General features: G+C 37.1%; 1 protein-coding gene across 3 annotated transcripts; it reads right to left on the bottom strand.

Annotated features, from left to right (window-relative positions):
• Positions 1-141: 141 nt before the first annotated feature.
• Positions 142-20,535, bottom strand: LOC127882352 (uncharacterized). 3 transcript variants are annotated; one of them, XM_052430937.1, is made up of 11 exons: positions 20,462-20,535; positions 16,910-17,026; positions 16,555-16,654; positions 15,716-15,844; positions 12,071-14,305; positions 11,553-11,695; positions 9,798-9,944; positions 9,362-9,554; positions 4,432-4,512; positions 3,501-3,685; positions 142-3,241 (listed from the first exon to the last, which is right to left on the bottom strand). In XM_052430937.1, exons 2-11 carry the CDS (start codon positions 16,988-16,990, stop codon positions 1,496-1,498), a joined length of 5,040 nt encoding a protein of 1,679 aa, XP_052286897.1. In that variant the 5' UTR covers positions 16,991-17,026; positions 20,462-20,535; the 3' UTR covers positions 142-1,495. The 3 variants fall into 3 exon arrangements, with proteins under 3 accessions (XP_052286897.1, XP_052286898.1, XP_052286899.1); XM_052430938.1 differs by lacking the exon at positions 20,462-20,535 and adding an exon at positions 20,140-20,330; XM_052430939.1 differs by having other exon boundaries at positions 2,960-3,241; positions 3,599-3,685.
• Positions 20,536-22,042: the final 1,507 nt, after the last annotated feature.

Genomic DNA, 22,042 nt, shown 5'->3' with positions numbered 1-22,042 from the left:
GTTTTTGTTTGTTTGTTGTTGTTTTGTTGTTGTTGTTTTTGGGGGGTGGGGGAGGAGTAAAGTAAAGACAATTTCTATGTATAATTTTGTGTTCTCTTGGAGTGACAATTTTTCAATATTAAGAGTGACAATTTTTCAATATTAATTCTTTTTTGTGTGTTTTATTCTTACAAAATTTTAAAATATTAACAATTAAGTTATATTCATTTTTAGGCATTTAATGTAAAACCGATATAACCATAAAACTAGCCAAAGACGGGAGTGATTTATGAATGCATGACCTGTCGTGCTTACAGTATCTCAACAACATCTTACAATTTTTTTGTATTGAATACATCGATATTAAAGTACAAGTACCAGATAACAACATTGAACACAAACAACGAACATCAAATTAAATTCCCGTTTCTTAAAAAGTGTAAGGCCAATCAAACATATATATGCCATATCTATTAAGCCTTCTGTCCTAGTAGTATTTTCGGATCAACAACAGGCATGTTATAAAGAAATGTAAACAAATAACATATACGATAAAAGTTGATTTTATACCCATACCATGATGGCATAACTTAAAAGATTTTGGATATACAAGTTGTTTTAAAGCGGGACTGCACGATTTTTATATGTGTTAAATTGTAATATATTGATAAAAATATGTTTCACTAACACAGAAAAGGCAAGACAAATTATACATTGAAGACAAATTTCATAAAATGCAGCAAAGACAAAGAAGCGCCCCGAGCCGATTGTGACGGAGATATTTCGTACATATTTTCCTACAATAACCGAAGCATTCGTCTTTTTATTAGGCTCGGAGATAGTGTCGTATGAATAGATAGCGTTGCAGGAAATTAAAATGATCCGTAAAACTAAATTTAGATTCACATCGTACATGCATGATATACATGCTGGCGACTTCGACTGTACAGACATTTTCGATTTCAGAATTAAATTTCTGGCTTATTTCGCATTTTTCGACATATGTACTTCTTAACTTTTATTTTAATTTATATTAATATAAGTATTATAAGTTTTTTTCCACATTTTATATAAATGCATAATTATTTGACAAAAGCGTGCAGTCCCGCTTTTAAAGTAAAATATTATCTACAAACAAAATAACCAATGAGCTTGAATAACCGTTCCTGTGATGGGAATCGGATATTCACGGATATTGAAACATGTTTTCAAATATAATAACAATTTCAGTTAAACATTTTTATGAAACCAATTAATGTAATACACAATAAGCACATACATTTTTGCATATAATTCCAGCTTAAATTGCAAACGCCTATTATCAAAAAGTGGATGCATTTTGCGCAATGAAATAAACTACACAATTTACAATGCGTTTTGATATATAATCACACGAACAATGTTGACATGAACATTACCTCAAATAAGTTTATCATACAATAATTGTTCGCTGTCGCTTTTACGTTGTCAATAGAAAATATCCAATATGCAGTTTCAATCTATAAAACATAGTATGTTACATGATGTAGTAGGTTGGCCAAAATTTCAAGTGACGTAGTTTACTTTGGTTCACATCTGCTTGTCTGGCAGCTTTATCATTGCATGCTTTAGCTCTCACCGTATCATTTAATTCCGTACAAACCTCTGCTAGCCAGGCGAATCCGTAAACTTCATTTAGCCGCTCTGTTGTTGAAAACGCTGAATCCAAAAGGTCATTAAATATTGCTGTCTCCTTCGCTTTTTTATGCAATGCAAATATGCCCGCATACACATATATCATCGTCTCGTTTGAAAAACGCAATAGTTTATCACCTGCGCTTTGGTGGTGTTGATGCAGCGAGTGACAATGATACAAAACTGGAAGAGCTTCTTCGTCCTTCTTCATGAACACCAAAAACGCGGCGAAATCGTGACAAAAACAGTCAACGTTGTATGAAAACATCAGTGGAACCTCGGAACGACCATACGAGACAGCTATATCTTTGGGTACTATTTTTTCTATTTGTGTGAACGTAAAATCTGAACATACATCACGAATTATTGAACTTCCCAACTGATTTTCCAAGTAGGTAGCAAACCAAACTCGTGAATTGAGATCAATGCCGTTGAAACAAACCAATACAAAACTTTGTAGACTCATATTATCTTCGCAAGTTGAAACCGATTGTCGTGATTCGAAAGCTTCCACCAGAGTTTCATACGCAGTGTCATACACAATACGATTGACATAGTACTTTGCAAGGTCAATTGAACATGGAACAAAACAGCTCAGCGTTGATTCTTTAACATTAGAAAACCTCTGCGCCTCTTGACGGATTTTATCATAAAATCCGTCGCTAGAAACATCCAATAAGCAAAGTTGAACATGTCGAAGAATCTTCAAAGGATCTTTTCGCATTTCAATCACCTTCTCCGAAATAGAATTAATATTGCTTGGGCTCAGACAGTCAATCAAGTTGTTACTTGGTATGAAGTAATTTGGTAAGAATCGCTCTTTTAAACAGCGCATGAACGTATCAAGCATGAACATTACACATCCACCCGGTGAACTCTGCCAGTACTCTGCAGGACATCGTTCGCAACAAATAAAAAATATATTGGTAATGAAATCAACAGTACAATTTTCAATACCGTTCAAAGATCGAAAGCACAATGTAAAAAGCACCAAAAAGCAGTGCCTCTGATGTTCTGATATTCCTTCACGGAACAGTTTCGTAATTGCTTCATCGAAACAAAACTTCCATTCGATGTTAGGATCTGCACTGTCGATATGCGGATCCGGTTCCATAAGACAGCCTTTCGATGCAATCTCTTCTATCATTTTTGACGAAGGCCAACCGGCATATCTTTTCCTAGTAACCCATTCGTTGGCTGCTTCGGGCCAATCGGGCCATGCCATTGCAAACTGTGCCTTTGTCTGCACCTTAACAATAACATTCGGGGAAAAAGGTGAAGAAAACATTGTGTGAAATGGTGGTAATAATTGCATTACATTTCTGTAAGTGTCGTTACGGATATAGTAACGATGCAAAATGTCAGTGTCATAAAATATCTTCGAAAATCCATGATGGCACAATAAACCACTGCCTTCTAAACGACATGGGTATTCTGATACTCTCTCAAAAACAATTAGCAGGTACGAAGGTGTCCAGTTGAACAAATTCTCTTCCGATGAAGCGTCGTGGCAATGGAGTGGCATAAATGTGCCTTGAGCAGCACACCCAGTTGTAACAAATGTATGTGGAGGCAGTGTTCGAGTCAACTGAAACATTCAATAACGCTACACTAATTGTGATTCTGATAATTCCATTGTTCAAATGTGCTTTGCTTAAAGATCATTAAAAGTAAAATAATATTATATCAATACACTCCGCTATACACATATTCCCTACAGGTGTTATAAATGATAACAATTAATATTGAGAGGCATTTAATGTTGAATTGACTCGTGTGAAACATGCAACAATAAACGCCATATGTCTCATTATGTGGTTCTCGATAAATTTAAACTATACAAATACCGTCTCCGGAGCGGTCTGCTTCTTATAATCGATTAACTCCATATACATAGAAGAATTGTTGTTAGTCTCGATCAGTACACTTTTCTTCGGCATAATACTTTTTATAGCAAAGTTCCAGCAGCAAATTGGTAATCCACTTGGTCTGTCAACGTGATCTTTCTTGAACAAAACCACCCTTTTTACGTCTGAAAAAGGACGAGATTTAAATCGATGGAACACCTACAAGCATTGGGTTTTTTTAACTGCAAATAGTGTCACTATTAGCTGATTGAAACTCATCAATTTGATGTTACAGTATTTTCTGAGAGAGAGAGAAGAGAGAGAGATGAGAGAGAGAGAGAGCGAGAGAGAGAGAGGAGAGAGAGAGGAAGAGAGGAGAGTAGAGAGAGAAGAGAGAGAGAGATCTCTCTACCTCGAAGCCTCTCGCTCGACTAGAGAGATCGTCGAGAGAGAGGCTCTCTCTCTCTCGCTCGTCTGCTCTCGCCTTTTTGCTTTTTCTCTTTCTCCTCCTCTGTCTCTCTCTCCTCTCTCTCTCTCTCTCTCTCGAGTCTCTCTCTCTCGTCTCTCTCTCCTCGCCGCCCGCTCTCTCTTGTCTCGCTCTCCTCTCGCTCTCTCTCTCTCTCTCTGCTCTCTCTCTCGTCTCTCTCGTCTCTCTCCTCTCCTCGCTCCTCTCTCTTCTCTCTCTCTCGCTCTGCATCGCGAGACCGAGATACAGTGAGAGACAGGAGAGACAGAGAGACAGAGAGAGGACGAGAGACAGAGACAGAGACAGAGAGACAGACAGAGGCAGAGAGTGAGACAGAGGCAGAGAGAGAGATGCATTCACTGTGTAATATTTGATTTCTCGAATTTCTGTCACAGCATGTCCTTAACACAGTGTCAGTTTATTTAAAGCGTGTACTTAAAAAACAGAACAAGTCAACATGCATACTTAGTAGATCCGGCGCAACGGGCTTGCTTTGTTTGTCGACGTCAATATCTTTTCCTAGCGCTGAAGATGTCAGTTGACGCGCTGTCAAAATCAATGTCATAACTTTGCACTTGTATTTACAGAAACATACAAAGTATCTTGAGAAAGAAAGGAATATCATTACCAGTAAGATGTCATTGTAAACCGAATATTGAACAGCGCAAATATTATCAGTGACTATTGATAACAAATTATCCAAGCATATTATTCAGCTCTTCCTATGCTTAAACACTACTTTCAATTATCAACACGTTCAATCAATTATTTGTTGGTCGCATAATTTAGTCAGCCAATTTCTCTTCGACCCATTTCTTTGTATCTGAGTTATCGTTATATATTGGCACTTTATACATTCATATTGTTTCAATAAGGAGTTTTGCCTTAAAAGGTATTAGCATAACTAATTTTACATTATTTGAAATTTAAAGGAAATGTTTAAAGTAACTTCAGAATCAGGGGGTGGATCGTACGCAAGTAACTGGCGTGGCGTAAGTGAGAAAAATTGTTACTGGTGTTCAAAATGGCGGTTAACAAGTGATTTTTGAATGTTTTCGTCTGAATTTTTGAAAGGTTTGTACATTTACCATATTTATTCCACATTGCCCTATCGCGCAGGATGATCTACTGATATTCATTTAATCTCGGTATAAAACCTGTAGATGCATTATTAATATTAAAAAAGTTATTGAAGACTTTATACGCAGATGCCTCATTGTTAACGATTGACACGGTTCATTTTATGTGCATTTTTAAACCATATATAAGGGTTTCTCACCAGTTTTCATGGAAAGGTGGACCCAAGAACCATCATAGTTTACCTAGTATCAGCACCAGGATGCTTCCAACAGGCAATCGCAATATATGCATCAAAATTCGAAAATTAAACCCCATTTAAATAACTGGTGAGCACAGTACCCCCACTTTCAGTAACTGGTGTTTATTCAAATGTCAGAGTACACAGACAAAAAGAAAACATAATAAAATACGCATGTTTATATTTGCTTTTTAAATAAGCGATGCGTTACTATAATTTGTGAAGTCACAATAAATTGCAAGGTGGCATAGAAGAGACATGGAATATATATTTTTTTCAATTCACATGCGGACGTATTGGTTTCATTTGTGCACGAATTATTTCGAATGCTCACGAATGGCTCTTATCGTGCGCAAATAATAGTGAATATGTGCGCACGTATTCACCTGTAAGTACACACGCACAAACGCTTACGTGCGCGCCTATAAATGTTTATGTGCGCATGCTTTAAGTTCTGCGTTTGCTCGTTTTGCTTTTTCATTGATCTATTTATCACATGCGCACGTATTGCTTTCTTTTTCGCTCGTATTGCTTTGAATTGCGCACATATTGATTTCTCGTGCGCATGTATTCATTAGAAAATGCCTTCGTATTTATACACACTTCCCTGCCGCAAGTATTCATTTTAGTCCAAATAATTGGACGTAATACTGGTCATGTACGTAATTCCGGCCACTTTTGGGACTATTTAAGAAAAATCTTTAGTGTTAGGCAACTGGTTGAAACTAAACTTCACATATATAATACTGGGTTCAAAACTCACCTAGCATGAAAATTTAAATAGAATTAGATCGGTGAATGTTACTTAATGTACAGAAAATGATGACATGTAAACTATCCATTTTCGTAGGTTAAATGTACCTAAAAAATCGGCCACTTTTCAGTTTGATCTGCAGATAAAATTACAAAGCAATATCTTTTGACAGATGTCCTCAATTTCAGAGTATTAATCAATGTTTATACTATTAAATTTTTTGACTTGAGATTGAAAATATGCGAATTTATTATACCAGTTACTCCCCCTACCTATTTTAATAAATATAAACAATGGAAAACTGCTAATTCATAAAAAAAATATTTCTTTTTAATGTGTTTAATACATTTTTTCAAACATAGCTAAAAAAGTAAACACATTTTGTTTGAAAAGTTGACTTCAGTGTTGATTATTAGTAAACGCTTATATATATAGTATTAAAACATGTAATCTAGTAATATTCTTATAAAGGGGGTAATTCATATATTACAAATTTATATTAGGTTCTGATTTGTATGTTTTGAATATAAGTTTTTGTACAATTAATTGGTAAAACTTAATTAAAGTTTATTAGATAAAATAAAAATAATTTTATCAACTTTATTTGTTTCTTATATGAATATAATTGTGGCAACTAATGATGAAATCACTTTCCCCACGAGCCAAATATTTCCTGTTATATTTGTGACATTTTAACACAAAAGTTTACAGTGATATGGTTCTTACATTTGCAAATATTTAGAGTGGGGATGGTTTTCATGTTGATTTTTCCAAATAAAAACAAAATATGTGCGTTAAGATCATGAAAATGATTTTACACAGGTGGCCGATTTTTTACGTACAGGCCGGAATTACGTACATGACCAGTATACCGATTAGGTCTCAACGGTTTACTATATTTTTCTATTGCAAATTGATTTCAACGCATCTTTCAGTTTTTCTTGTTAAGTCATTGCTAATGCATAAAATTATCATTTGTGAGACACAAATGAGAACGATTACCCTTTACATGTGTGAGAAATGTGCAAGAACACCACTTGTGTAAGTTAAGAAAAATGGATTATTATTTAATGCAGAATTACTTTGAACTAGATCAAATAAACAAGGGGCTACACATGAGTCATCCTGAATAAAACACGGCAAACGTATCCAATCATATAGAGAAACAATTACTTTGAACTAGATCAAATTACACAAGGGGCTACACATGAGTCATCCTGAATAAAACACGGCAACAGTATCCAATCATATAGAGAAACAAGTTAATTATAACCGGCCAATGACGTTAAACTATGCACCTTTCAACTGACATAGAGCCAAGCCTATATGGCAACAAACAGTGGTAGTGTTTTCTGACCTTGGATAGGTTTCCATGTAAGTTTAAATTAACATTTTGCTTATGCCATTAGAAAAATATTGTCTATTTTTATTTTCAATAATTTTTGCATGATTATTTTGCGCTGTTATATGAATTTGCCGTCGTTACAGTTACGGACATGAAGTTTCCGACATGACTTCCTGTCGGAACTATACAAATGACGTAAAACGATATGAGGTGGATGTATATAATATTTGTAGGAGTAGTATTCACTATGACGTGCGCATGTGAACACATAAGTAATGCGTGCGCAAGTATTTGACAAAAAAATACCCATGTGCCCGCTGTGTCGTCGTGAAATAGTTTAAACCTTCCAATACAACAAAGAATCCATATCGTTCACATTTTAATTAACTGTAATACTACACACAGTTAAGACACACTTATTGTTCATGAACAAATGAGTCGCGTTCTGAGAAACTGGGCTTAATGCATGTTCGTAAAGTGTCGTCCCAGATTAGCCTGTGCAGTCCGCACAGGCTAATCAGGGACGACACTTTCCGCCTAAACTTGATTTTCGGTAAGGAGGGACTTCCTTGAAACTTAAAATACCATAAAAGCGTAAAGTGTCGTCCCTGATTAGCCTGTGCGGACTGCACAGACTAATCTTGGACAAGACTTTCCGCACATGCATTAAGCCCAGTTTTCTCAGAACGCGGCTCAAATATAGTGGGAGTCAATCCGAGTCATTGAATGTTTATTCCACGCAGTCTAACAACGTCATTTTTAAAAGAATTATAAGTAGTCATCAATATACCGATGGTATCTTTAAACGCAGAAAGCTAAGTAGTGAGGAATGAGATTGTAACTGCACAAAGGCCCGTATTCACAAACGTTGAAAGGCTAAAATATAGACTCAGACTGAGATTTTCAATCAATTATCTAGCGATATTAAATCATGCTTTAATAATGAATGTAAAGTGGTCTTTGTGTAAATCTCTTTATATTTAATGTGATTTTTGTATGATACGAATTGTAGATAAAATGATATTTCGATTCTTTTTTTAAGTCTGTGTCTATAAATCAGACTTAAACGTTGATGATTTTCAAGCCTTGTTTTTATGTACACATACCTAGTGTGCTTTTTGAATAAACACCAGTTACTGAAAGTGGGGGTACTGTGCTCACCAGTTATTGAAATGGGGTTTAATTTTCGAATGTTGATGCATATATTTGCGATTGCCTTTTGGAATCATCCTGGTGCTCATAAAAGGTAAACTATAATGGTTTTTGAGTCCATCTTTCCATAAAAACTGCTGAGAAACCCTTATATATGGCATAAACATGCACATACAATGAACCGTGTCAATCGTAAACAATAAGAATATTGTGCATAAAGTCTTCAATAACTTTTTTAATATTGATAATTCATCAATAGGATTTATACCGAGGTTAAATGGATATCAGTAGATCATCCTGCGCGTAAGTAAAATGTCGAATAAGTATCGTAAATGTACAAACCTTTCAAAACCTCCGACGAAAACATTCACAATTCACCCGTTATTGCCGTTAACCGCCATTTTGAACACCAGTTACTATTTTTCTCACTTACGCCACGCCAGTTACTTGCGTACGATCCACCCCCTGAGTATAAAGTATACGAAAATCTTAAACTGAAATAAAAATATATAATTAAATATTGAGATAGGAAACATCCCACTAATAAACAAGGCATTTAATAAGTAATTTATTTAAGATCAATCGCTTACGTCATATGCTAGATAGTGATTGTCCTTTCATGCATATGTATCTACAGGACAACTTGACAACTATTCACGATAAACTTCCAGTAATAACATTACTGTTTAAATTAAAAATCAAATGATACGTTATATATCGTATATTGTATGGAATATTACAATTTGTGACGTGCCTTCATATCAGTGATCAGATATAAGTAAATAAATGTCGAAAATCAAAAAACATTTACTATACTACCGTTTACCTGCTTGTCTTAGACTGGTATAGTGAAACTCGCCAATGTGGCCAAGGATAATTACTGCCTTCGTCTCAGTCCCAGGCTCTATCATTGTCCAGTTCGAGGTTTTACCATTGACATTAAGAATCTTCACGGTACACCCTACAACATGAGTTATTGCACGAATTGTGACATGGTCACCCCATTGTCCATCTTGAGCCTGGAAAATTCAAAGCGTAAAACTAGCGTATGCATAGATAACAGAAGCTACGGATACAATGAATTTAAATGCAATTTGCCATTTAACGTCGTCACAGAAACGATACTCAAATTATGATTTTTGTAGACAAATATTATCTTCGGTGAATTTTCTTTTCCTCTATACGCATATTCGAAGTTATCATCAAGGTCATACAGCAAGCAGATTTGAAATTTAAAGGACAATTATGATGATGAAACATACCATTCTTTCCAGATATGTCTCCCAAGGCTCTGACATAAACGCCTGAAAGTGCGTGTCTTGGTCGTCAGGACATTTCGGGTTGTCCTTTAACCACTGGACCGCCTTCTGCCGAAGTGACCATGTCGTGTACTCGTGCTTCCCGTGGGCCTAAAAGTGAACATAAAATGGCATTAAAAGCAATCGAAACCATAACAAAATCTAACATATACATGTACCGGAAACGTAACGAAAAGAAGAGGACAACCTGGCAAACTGATCAAAATACCAATGTCCTATTCTTATGCGTACTACTATGTATCATAGGTATATGCAACATACAGAGAAAACAATGTTCCCGTGCTATCGTTTATCGCGTAATGTGTGAAGAATATTTAAATTTAAAATATGCAATTGCAAATCAAAGTATCTAGATTATCAAATTATATATTGGCTTCAGAGAACATACTTATCATAAATAGATCCTTAATAATTAGAAAATTGCACTTCTATTTTGGTACTGATAATACCACAGGTGGTTAGCGTGTGGCTATGATATTAATTAGTGAAAACATCATTTTGAATGATAAATAATCATATTATAACGAAAAATTAACTTTTCTGAAAAAAAAAAATTCACTATCAAATATATATATAACAAGGTATGCAACTCAAAATCACCCCAAAACGGGGTGCATCGCTTTGAACAGCCATATCTTCATAAATTTTGCAGCGATTTTCACGATCTCGGTCTTATTCAACGCAGAAATGAATTTCCTTTCTGGAAATGTATATGTCTTGCAATATTTTTACAAATGCTGGGTCAACTTTTAAGAAATAACACGATACACAACACGCATGACCCAGTTGACAGTGATCATGTATTCTTTATGAATGAAATCTCCAGTTGTAAAGACACACCTCCGCATTGGACCAATGAAATCACTCGTATGTTTAAAATGTCAGTTAGTTGAAATGTATGTAAACAAAGGTTTCAAACGGCGCTGGACAGTTAGTCTTGATGCAGAATGTAACGACAAGAACGGTAATAATGTTTTTTCATACGTTTTATTGAATTATGGTATCGAACTACATGAACTTTGTAGGGAAGTTGCCCTTTACTCCGTGAAGATTTCAGTCTTAAAGACAGCATGATCACTGTCAACTGGGTCATGCGTGTTGTGTATCGTGTTATTTCTTAAAAGTTGACCCAGCATTTGTAAAAATATTGCAAGACATATACATTTCCAGAAAGGAAATTCATTTCTGCGTTGAATAAGACCGAGATCGTGAAAATCGCTGCAAAATTTATGAAGATATGGCTGTTCAAAGCGATGCACCCCGTTTTGGGCTGATTTTGAGTTGCATACCTTGTTATATATATATTTGATAGTGAAATATTTTTTTTCTTCAGAAAAGTTAATTTTTCGTTATAATATGATTATTTATCATTCAAAATGATGTTTTCACTAATTAATATCATAGCCACACGCTAACCACCTGTGGATAATACGAGTGTTATATGTGCATATTTACAAATCATTTAAATACGTTTCACTTTAAAACGATCGATGTATCGATTCCTACCACAACCCATAATCAACAAGTAGAATCTAAAACATAACCGTCCAAATAAATATACAGCATATTCAACCTTGATTTCTATCTGGAACAAACTTTGCTAAAGTGTCGTCTAAGATTGCAGACCGCACAGGCTAATTAAAGACAATAGTTTACGCACATGCATAAAACGAGCCAGCGCTAAACAATCATCCACACCTGCAGTTGGTCGACCACTGCCGCAAACATACAGTTACCATCCGGAAGAACATCGACAACTTCAAGACCGTTTATACGAGCTTGATCTTGCAGGGTGTTTTTGGAGAACCCGAGAACGTTCCTACAGTCGGGGCTACTACATGCTAGGCCAAACAGAAATCACGCTTGTGGTTTATACGATGCATATATTTATTGACACATTTGTTTCTATTCGATACATTTGCATGTAATAACGCTATCCTTGCAAACATGGTATTAAATGATATTTATCTAACATTATACGTGTATAATTCGTAATTTAAGACACTAAACAAAAGAATAATAAACATACTTTTGTTTGGGTTAAACTTAAAAGGCAAGGATTGACTAAGTTTGTGTTTTGTGAGTTGTGAGCTTTTGCAGATATATATATATATATATATATATATATATATATATATATATATATATATATATATATATATATATATAAAATGAAAACAAAAAATCAGTATAAGTAATTAAACAGCAATATTTACCAGGACATGTTTGTTTATTTGATTCCAATGCTTTGAGACTTTTGAATGCTCTGTCATATATTTCGGCTAGCTGGTGCATTTGACTGCTAGTGCCACTGGTATTATGTCGTGCATCAGAACGATAACTTTGATCTTCACTGCCAGACTGGCCTAATTGCCCTTGCTTTCGTCGTGGAGTATCACTTTGTGACAATCCCCGATCAACTGATGTTGTTGGCCTAGTCATGCCAACTCGTGGTGGCAAACGTGTAGCAGGTTGTGTGTGTTTCTTGTTTAAAGTTGGTGTTTTACGACTGACAACGTCCCTGTCTCGGTTAGGATTCCATTTCCCCTGTGATATCAGGTAAGCTTTCATCGCCGTTGGAATGTCTTTTTCGTCCAATATGTTGTCATCTTCAAATTCGGGAAGCTCTCCGGATCCTGCATCTGTATCACAAACCTTTATCCTAGGCGATGTTGTTTGATCACCAACTGTCGTCTCAATTTTGGAGCTGTCTTGATTTTGGTTCAAACGAGGTGGTGCTTTAGAGCCTCCTCTGTACGTTTGATCGTTCACATCTACACTATCTTTGACATCGCTCAATGTCGATGTATGGCCGTTCTGTAACAAATTCTGTGACTGACCATTAATTGCAATCGGCAACACGGGCTTCAATACTCTTTTCTTAATTGTCCGCGGTGCTGAATGCATGTTTGGTGCAATGTCCCTGTTGTCAGGTTTGTTTTGGGGTTCGACGAATGCTGGTTTTGTTTCGAACCTTTTCAAACGCTGTCTACGCATTAAATCTTTGTCCATCTCGTCGTTATTTTCTACTGCAGATACAGATGTATTGGGTACTTGGTTTCTTTCCTCATCGCCTTTTTCGTTTGGAAATAAAGTAGAATTGTCTCTGGCTTTAGGCTGTTTAAGCATTACACCTGTGTCCATCTCGTCCTTGTCATTTTCCAATGCAGATGACGGTTCTGAGCTTACAAGTTTTGTGTCGCTAACATCTGTCTCTATTGGCAATAAACTGGCGTTTTCCCTCACGGTATGCTCTTCAGGAATTTCGCTTGAGTCAACGCTTGCTTTCGATCGGTTTGTGTCTGTTTCAGCTGCACCTAATAACTGTGGACGTTCTGCAGCTCTCTTTGCAAGTATGTCGTCAAGTAAAACATCTGCCATTATGTGTCTGTTTTCATTTTCCTCTAGCATATCTTTTTGAATTTGCTTATAGGTCGCTATTTTAAGAAACTTTTTGTCATACCCACCATTTGCGATCAATTCTTGGGAAAGTTGACCGTACGGTGGGATATCGTCAACGTTTTCGTTCGTTATATCGCACATTTCATCTTCAATCTTACATAAAGATCTCCTTACAGACTCCCCAACAGGTGGAAATGAACGCATGCGTGCTGGCGGTATTGGGTCACTATTGGTCATTGTATTCATTCTGCTTTTTACCTTGTCACAAAATGGGCATCCAGGACAAGGCTGATCTCTAGGTCGAGATGGTAGTCTATGGCCAACACCTAATATCTGATAAAGCAATGGAACCATCCTCATCACTTCTTCACTTGATTTTCCTACAGGCGGTGAAAGGCCCTCCACAGGTCGTGGAGGTGGGCTATGGCCACCACCTAACATCGGATAAAGCATTTGAACCATCCTCATCACTTCTTCACTTGATTCTCCTACCGGTGGTGATTGACCCTCTACAGATCGAGGAGGAGGTCGAGGGAAACCACCTAACATCTGGTAAACCATGGGAAACATTCTCATCACTTCATCATCGTATTCTCCTAAAGGGGGTGATAGGCCCTCCATAAGGGACGCGAAGTCGTCTTCCGTTGTTGGTCGCCTTGATCTCTGTGTAGAATGTGTACTTCTCAACATCTGCGCAAAAAAGGGCATGAAAGCTTCTAGCAGTTCTTCAGGATCAGTAGATGCATCGTGCGAACTGGACACATCCGTTCTTTTACGTGTCGGCCGCGGACGCGGTAAGGCGACCGCTCTATCATCCACTTTCTGATCTTCACGTTCAAATCTTCTATCGCGCTCTTCTATTAGGACTGCATCTTTTGATTCCTCGTCTTCTGTTTCAGAACGAACATTTCTATCTTCGTTGCTGGCATCTTCATGTTCAGTTACTGGACCATTCTTCACATAAACTGAGGTATTACCTTCGCAAGTAACACTTTTCGCAGTAATTTTATTCAGGTTTTTATTTTTCAATGGCGAGTCAGTGGAAATGCCTATGGAAAACAGTTTAAATATATTAACTTCAGCAAGGTTGGCAACTTTACAATTGCAAAACACTTCTTACAAATTGTTTGTTATTCAGTTGATAAAATATACATATTTTCATTGGAATGTATCCTTGTTTAATGTTGTTGTTCGTATAAAATAAAACGACGTTAATATTAACGCTTCCACAAATGAGTTCTAGTATAGAAAATGCGATAAAACGATACTTAGCCGATAAAACACCAAAGAACCAGGTACCTTAACATTCTGTAAATTTCGAAAACGTGTTTCAACTGCTACATATACATCATGGCATAATTGTCATCATATTTTATTAATATGAATAAACTGTCAACAACGCTTAAAGTAATCTATAATTAAAACGGATATTTGTATATTTAATTGCAAGATAGTGGTTTCATTAAAAGCTGCCCATATAAAGCATATTTTCCCGAGAATCTGGAATATTAGTAACAGGTCGATGCTTACACTGATGAATCCTGTTTGCATATAACTTAACATTTTACCACTTAGATACGTATGTTCACGCATTTGTAGTCCCTTAGACAGTTATATTTAATTTAAGACCTTTCTTACGAGATTCAAGTTGTTAAGGCTTCATCTCCAAACCTTAGATACTGATGAGCAGCAAACAGCATAAAATCTGAACAGACTGCGAGTTACTCGCAGGCTGTTCTGGTTGTATGCTGTTGGCACACAACCATTTTCACTTTGCTTCTAAATGGGAAAGGGTTACAAAAAATCATGTCGAAAGAAACCACATGCACCCGCATTCTTCTTTTGTATTCAATTTTGACATTTGACCAGTAAGTGTGAACTTTACTGTTGACTTATGTAGCCGGGAGCTTCATGCGGCACGTTTTCTTATGCAGTGTTCATTAGCACCAAATTATTTTAAAATCAACAAATAGAGCCTTGTTCTGAGAAAACTAGGCTTAATGCATGTGCATAAAGTGTCATCCCAGATTAGCCTGTGCAGTCCGTACAGGCTAATCAGGGACGACACTTTACGCCTTAACTTGATTTTCGGTAAGAAGGGACTTCCTTGAAACTAAAAATGCCATAAAAGCGGAAAGTGTCGTCCCTGATTAGCCTGTGCGGACTGCCCAGTTTTCTCAGAACACGACTCAATATATGGCAACGTTCAGCTGAGACGGAAATGTTATGAAGGGACATGCGAACACTCGCTCAAACGCACAGACGAAAAATGATACTGCTATATGCCGCCTAACGAACGAGGAGGACACGGGCATAAACAATTCAAAGGTAGATATTTATAACATAACAACAGATGATGATATGCTCCAACCTTATCATTTCATATTAGGCGATGAAATTATCAGCTTGTCTGCCACTTTCAGTTTTAACATTTTCAACAAATAGCATGGATTAAATACCTTTCTGTTGCGAACCTTTAACAGTACTTAAGCAGTCGTTGCGTGTGCGTTCTTTCGGGAGTTCATCATCTTGCGATCTGTGTGGCGTCGATCTGACTGGGCTACGGTTCTGCCCACGTTTTGGCAATTCTATGGGGAGAAAATGGCAACATAAATACATGGTTCACGTGACCCACATACATTCTGCCTATATCATAAATGTCCAAAATATAATTATTATATGAGTGAATGTGTGTGTATCAAAGTTTACAAGGCTCCTCTGCGCCAGAGGCTGCATTCAATGAGTACCCGGAAGGCGTCTTAGCAACTCTATCTGATTAAAAAAAAGATTAATAATTATACTAAATAAAGAACAGACAACCAGAATATGAATTACCTTATGGTGGTTACATTTTGTCAATGCAAAGCATTGGAATAATACCAGTCAACTTGCAATAGAACCTCACACTTATCATAGAGTTATTCAGAATGAAAGTATTTATATGAAAGTACCACACTTCAATAAGACAATAATTTTAACAGAGAAACTATTCTACTGTTGACAAGTTTTAGCGTCTTGCGCTGATGTCTCTTTACGTCTTAATTGTGTTATACGAGCATTATCTTAATTTCAATATATTCATAATACAAAACCGGGTATTCTCTGTACATATAATTTTATCGTTTAAAGTATTTCTCGTGTCTATGAAATAGAGTTTCAGCCTTAAACATAATTATTGCAAGTACACAGCAGCAGTAAATTAATAATTGGATGCATAAAATACGTTTGCCGGTTATCCTTACAAAGAAGCGAAATACACATACCACTTGATTTATTTGTAATTTATTCTTTGACTCACTTGATGAGATAAACTGTTGACACATGCATTTGTTCTTTCGTCCAACAGCTGACGTCTTTTGTAGTTTAGACTTCAAGACGATGCAACTCGCACAAAATGGCTGAAAGTAAATGACAAAGCATGTTGTCACCACGTGTTTCTTTTTAACAAATTGCGTAACTATAAAATCATTTTAAGTGCCTAAGTCTTATTTGAGGAAATGCGCAATCTTTTACACATTTTTCATAATTTCAATAGGAAGGGTAAGTTTATTACCCAATGTTCATTTGCCAGATGGATTCATTGTAAATAAGGGCAGTTTTTTCAAATATTTATTGTTAAATGAAGAGAATTCTTAACAACAAAATCGGCACACCTGTCTACACTCTGTGCAGGTATCTTGTTGACTCCCAACTGGTAGGCCGACATCGCAGGCGGCGCAATGTGTATCGGACATGATGATTGTGTCTACATCATAGGTCAAACTACATTCCTAAAACAGATGTGGCAGTTCTTTACATGATGAAATTGTAGTATCTAATTAAAACATTTTTAATAACAAACATTCTATCAAACGTGTTTGTGGAAACAAGCAAAAAAAGTTCGATCCATCGCGTCACAATATTTATTGTATTTTAATAATGTATCATATACCATCGTTGTACAACAGCATAAGCTAACAACACAAAAGTATAAAAGCCCATTTAGAAACATCTGCATATATAGTAAGTACATCTGGTGATATCTTCACATACATATATGGAATGATATTTGGGTAAAAATTACATCATTCATGGTGAATATTTACATCATGACTGACGTTTACTTTAATATGCTTAATCAAAAGTCTAACATGCTGCGTTATCTTCGTTTATACGTTATGATTGTTGCAACATTCTTAGTTACAATCAAATGTTTGTGTGTTCATTATTCCTGATTTACGCTTGAATAACAAATAATGTCATTGTCATAAATGTGTATTTTTAAATTCTAACAAACTTCATGAAACTTAACTCTGAAACCAGTCATAATCGGAGTTGGCACTAATCGTCATAATCAACGGCAGTTAGCAGCAGGCAGTAAACATAATGCAACTAAGCCGAAGGCAAGTTGCCAAATTATGACAGCAGATGGCGCTCGTTTATTTTTCGTATGTTAAATAATTTACTTTTCGGAAAAAGAGAAAACATCCGAACCATTCTTAATAATAAACTGAATACCGGTAAATTGAATTAGTTCCCTTTATCTTAAAATCTCTGTATACGTTTATTTTTGCCAGTAAGACCAGTAGGCCCACCACTTGGGTACACAACATAAAGACTGCCGCATGAATGGGTTTTTCGAGATTGGAAAAGTGCAATTGGTACTCCAGAAAATATACATGTGTTTTCTTCAGGACATAACGGAGCTCATTTGTTGGAAGTGTGGCCCATCCCTAGCCCAAATAATTACAGTAGACGAAATCAGATGGGCATTGTATATCGAACTCATATTTGTAAAGTAGCCACATCTCCATTGCCACAGACCTGTGCGTGTAACTTTCAGATTTCGCTAGTCTTCAACTTTTTACTGTAAAATTATCATACAAAATTATGGTCAATCAATTTAGAAAAAAAAATAATAATGAAGTTATATAAACAAGTCCTGTAGGGGTGGTCTCGCGGGACGGGCTACAGAGCTCACGTAGCAGAACGTGGTAAGGGAGGTCTCGCGGGCCTTCTCGGGCTACCGAGGTCGCGAGGTCTGATCGATCGCCGGGCTGTCTTGCTCGGGACCCAATGGGTTCGTTTGTCGCGGCCTGGGACCCAGCGAACGCGGCCGAAGGGTCACGTCTCAGCGGTGGCTTCCAAAGGCCTGCTTTCGGAAGAGAATCTATCGCTTGCTCCAATATCCGTTTATCGGCAAGGGCGACAGTTCGGATGAGAACCCCGTTTGGGACGGCATCGCTGGTGACGAAAGCAAACCGTTATATATGAGACATAAATGTGTGCCTAGTCTCCAGGGCAGTAGCTGATCGTCGCGTGCCAGTGTTCGAGAGCAAGGACATCGGGCGCTTATACAGGGGGGCGAACAGCCGCAGGAACCACTTGGCAAAGACAAAAAGCTCGGCAGCAAAAGCGGCTCTCAGTGGTCCTGGCCGCATACACACCCGACCAGCGAGAAGAAAGCACAGGGCTGCCCTCGGCTGTCTGAACGGGGCTAGAACTAGTCGGTACCAAGACGTTTAGTCGGACACTGCTTCCGTGCCTTCGATACGGAGAACCCGGATGTATCCTGCCAGTTCGGCGCGGTATTTCAACATAAACCGTGCGGGAACCAGTCGAATGAACGAGTGAGCTCGCGCAGCGATTGCGGGGAATCGACCGCCGCACGCATAACGCAGCTCCCCAATGGGCATGACAGTCGGTCGGCCGACCGGAGGGCCGCGCGTTTCATCAGCGCGGGAACGAGCGCGGCGGCCGCGGCCAGGCTCACATGCGAACACACAGTCGCATCGAGGGCGATTCACATGGGCGATATCACACATTTAATTTGAAGTTTCATTCTATCCCATGAAAGTTACCGAAAAACAGCTCCCGACAAACACGGACGGAGGGACGAACGGCGGACGGATGGACAACGCCTTCGGCAAGGAAAACATTTTGTGAATAGATATGTAGATACATAAGCAAATAATTTTAGGTAAAATCTTAAGGTAAAATTATACACATAACATATTAAGTTATAAAATACACATCAAGACGATAGTGGAGAAATGTTTCCATACTTAAGTAGATAATCTGCTTCACGTTTCAAAATTAGGACCAACTCGTTAATTTATTCAACGCGTCAATGTGTTATTCCATTATTCACTGCGCCTCTTGCATAAGTATCTCTGCACAAACCAACATCAACATAAGTATCTCTGCACAAACCAACATCAACATAAGTATCTCTGCACAAACCAACATCAACATAAGTATCTCTGCACAAACCAACATACACATGTCCAGCATGCAATTTACGAACAAGAATGTTGCATCTGCACACATGAATGATACCATTAAGCCGAATGTAAACAGACATTCGTCATCAGTCATGATGTGTTATCAAGCATGAAAAGGTGTCTACATGTAAATTGAAAGTACCATCAAGAATCAAGAAAAATGACACTGTCATGAAGAAGAATGTAATTTTTACTTAAATACCGTTCCATATAAATTAGTAGTCTATACCAAGAAAGAAATAATACCAACAATTGAGCATATGTAAAATGAAAAGTATACATTTATACTCATTTTCATCAATTTACTTTAACAAATGTTTTTAGAATATTCATCATTTTTATAACACATGAAAATTCGAACCACAGGCGACATTCTGATAATGTGACCCGAACAAAAAATACAAAAAAATGAGCACGTAAAATAAAAAAAAAAACATTTACAAATTTTCTATTTTACAATCAAAGCATGCATGTAGTACATGAACTCAAAACGTCCGAGAACAACGAAGGATAATTCACACCATAAATGACGGAAATAAAACACCCGAGAGCATTCCGTGTCCTTTGGTTTTCGACTTCGACTTCTATACTTGTTGTCAAAAAATTAGCATAATACCTACTCTTTATAAGTTTAACGTAGAATCGATAAGATGTGCAGCATTAAAAGATACATGCAATTTACATAGGCTTTATGTTTTATTAAAATATCATTTGAATACATCTATCGTTTAACATGAATTAAAGATTCCTAATACTAGGGTTTACATCTTTCAACTTTCGTTTTAAAAAGCCAAATAAAAATGAGTTAATACGTTCAATGTTTTGTGAATATTTATCATATTTACCATTTTCTTTTAAAAATATACACCATTTTCTTCATATAGTTTAATATTTTAAGCAATAGAAATCAAACAAAATCGTTTTTAAAAAGCGTATGTATACCTTGCGCTAAACCTCTTGTTTCGCTTTCAAATCGAAACCGGAAAACCGGAATTTCCCACGTTGAAGTACCGATAACTTCTCATAATTATCTTCCGCTTACGTCATGCGAAACTCAACGAAGTTATACGGAATATCGTTAGTGCCATCGTGGTTACACATTAAAATCCAGAGGGCGACAATGCGCGGTAGTGCGATAGTACGATGGCGAGTATGTAGTGTTTTATCCAGGCCGTTTTAGCGGGGCGCGGCATGCCCTTTTTGTAGCGCCACGCTGCCCCCTTTCAAAGCCATTAAGCGCCATGCTGCCCTTTCCAAAGGCCGCCGCCCTGCCCTTTCATGAGCACCCGCTGTTTTCCGTCCTCTATTGTTACGGTATGCTTGATCGCGAGATTTGCTCGTTTTATGGCCCATAGGCGATTAATTGGACTAGTATCACATTATGGCCCCAAGGAAGCAAGGATTCGCGCTGTTGTGAATTAGTCATGCGTGAATAACCTCTTGTAAATATCAATCGATAATATCAGTGGCTATGTTATTCCAAGCGCACTTATCAGTCGGTAATGTGTACTCCTCCGGGAGGCGGAAAACTACAACGGGCGAGGCATGGTCAGGGGTGATAACCCCAAAAAAGGGTTAGGGTAAGGGTTAGGGTTAGGAGTCGGGTTAGGGTTAGGGTTGGGTTTAGGCTAACCCAAACCCTAACCCGACCCCTAACACTAACCCTAACCCTAACCCTCTTACCCCCCCCCCCCCCTTGCGCAATACCATACCATGCCTCGCCCGTTGTAGTTTTCCGCCTCCCGTACTCCTCCACGATAAAATCGTGGACTGTTACTTCGGAGACTTTTAATGAAAAACTCGATGTTATCCTCGTGGAAATTGCGCATTTCATGCATAATTCAGTTATATCAAAACATATATTTTTACGCGTAATTACATTTAAAAAAAACAAATCAATTATTTATCGTTATCTTCTTGAAGATAATTAATTACTGAAAAAATTACTGAGACGTATACTAATTAAACAAAATGCGAATCGCGTATTAGGCTGACGTATTTTATGATTTTTACGTTGCTATGCGCACCTGTCGCTTACATCTTTTTAACAAGATGGCGGACAATACAGAATTAAATTGTGACTCGGCAAAAATAGGAGTTAACGTCGTATACGATCGAATTTACGATGGATATCATACATTTAGAAGGAATTAATGACAATTCCGTGATAATCAACGATGCATAAAAATGTTTTAGATAGCAACAAAATATTTATTTGTAATCTACTCAGTGGATGTATGTCACGGAAACGAGTGTTTGCAAATTGTTAGCGATCAGTTTACTCGCAATGTTTAACATCTAACAAGATTATCGTTAGAAAATGGGATAAGACAAACATGGTTTCATTTATATGTTAGTGGATCTGTGTATAATCAGATTCATATACATATATTGCTATATTATGTTTGTCGTGCTGTACAGTTTATTGAAACAGCATGGAACTTAAATGTACATTGCAAGGTAAATATATTAATATAAATCAAAGTAAGTTTAATACATCAATAACCATTAAATGTGCTTGTT

The sequence above is a fragment of the Dreissena polymorpha genome, chromosome 5, assembly GCF_020536995.1.
Source record: "Dreissena polymorpha isolate Duluth1 chromosome 5, UMN_Dpol_1.0, whole genome shotgun sequence".
Classification (NCBI taxonomy): Eukaryota; Metazoa; Mollusca; class Bivalvia; order Myida; family Dreissenidae; genus Dreissena; species Dreissena polymorpha.
This window is presented reverse-complemented; position numbering and strand designations above follow the sequence as displayed.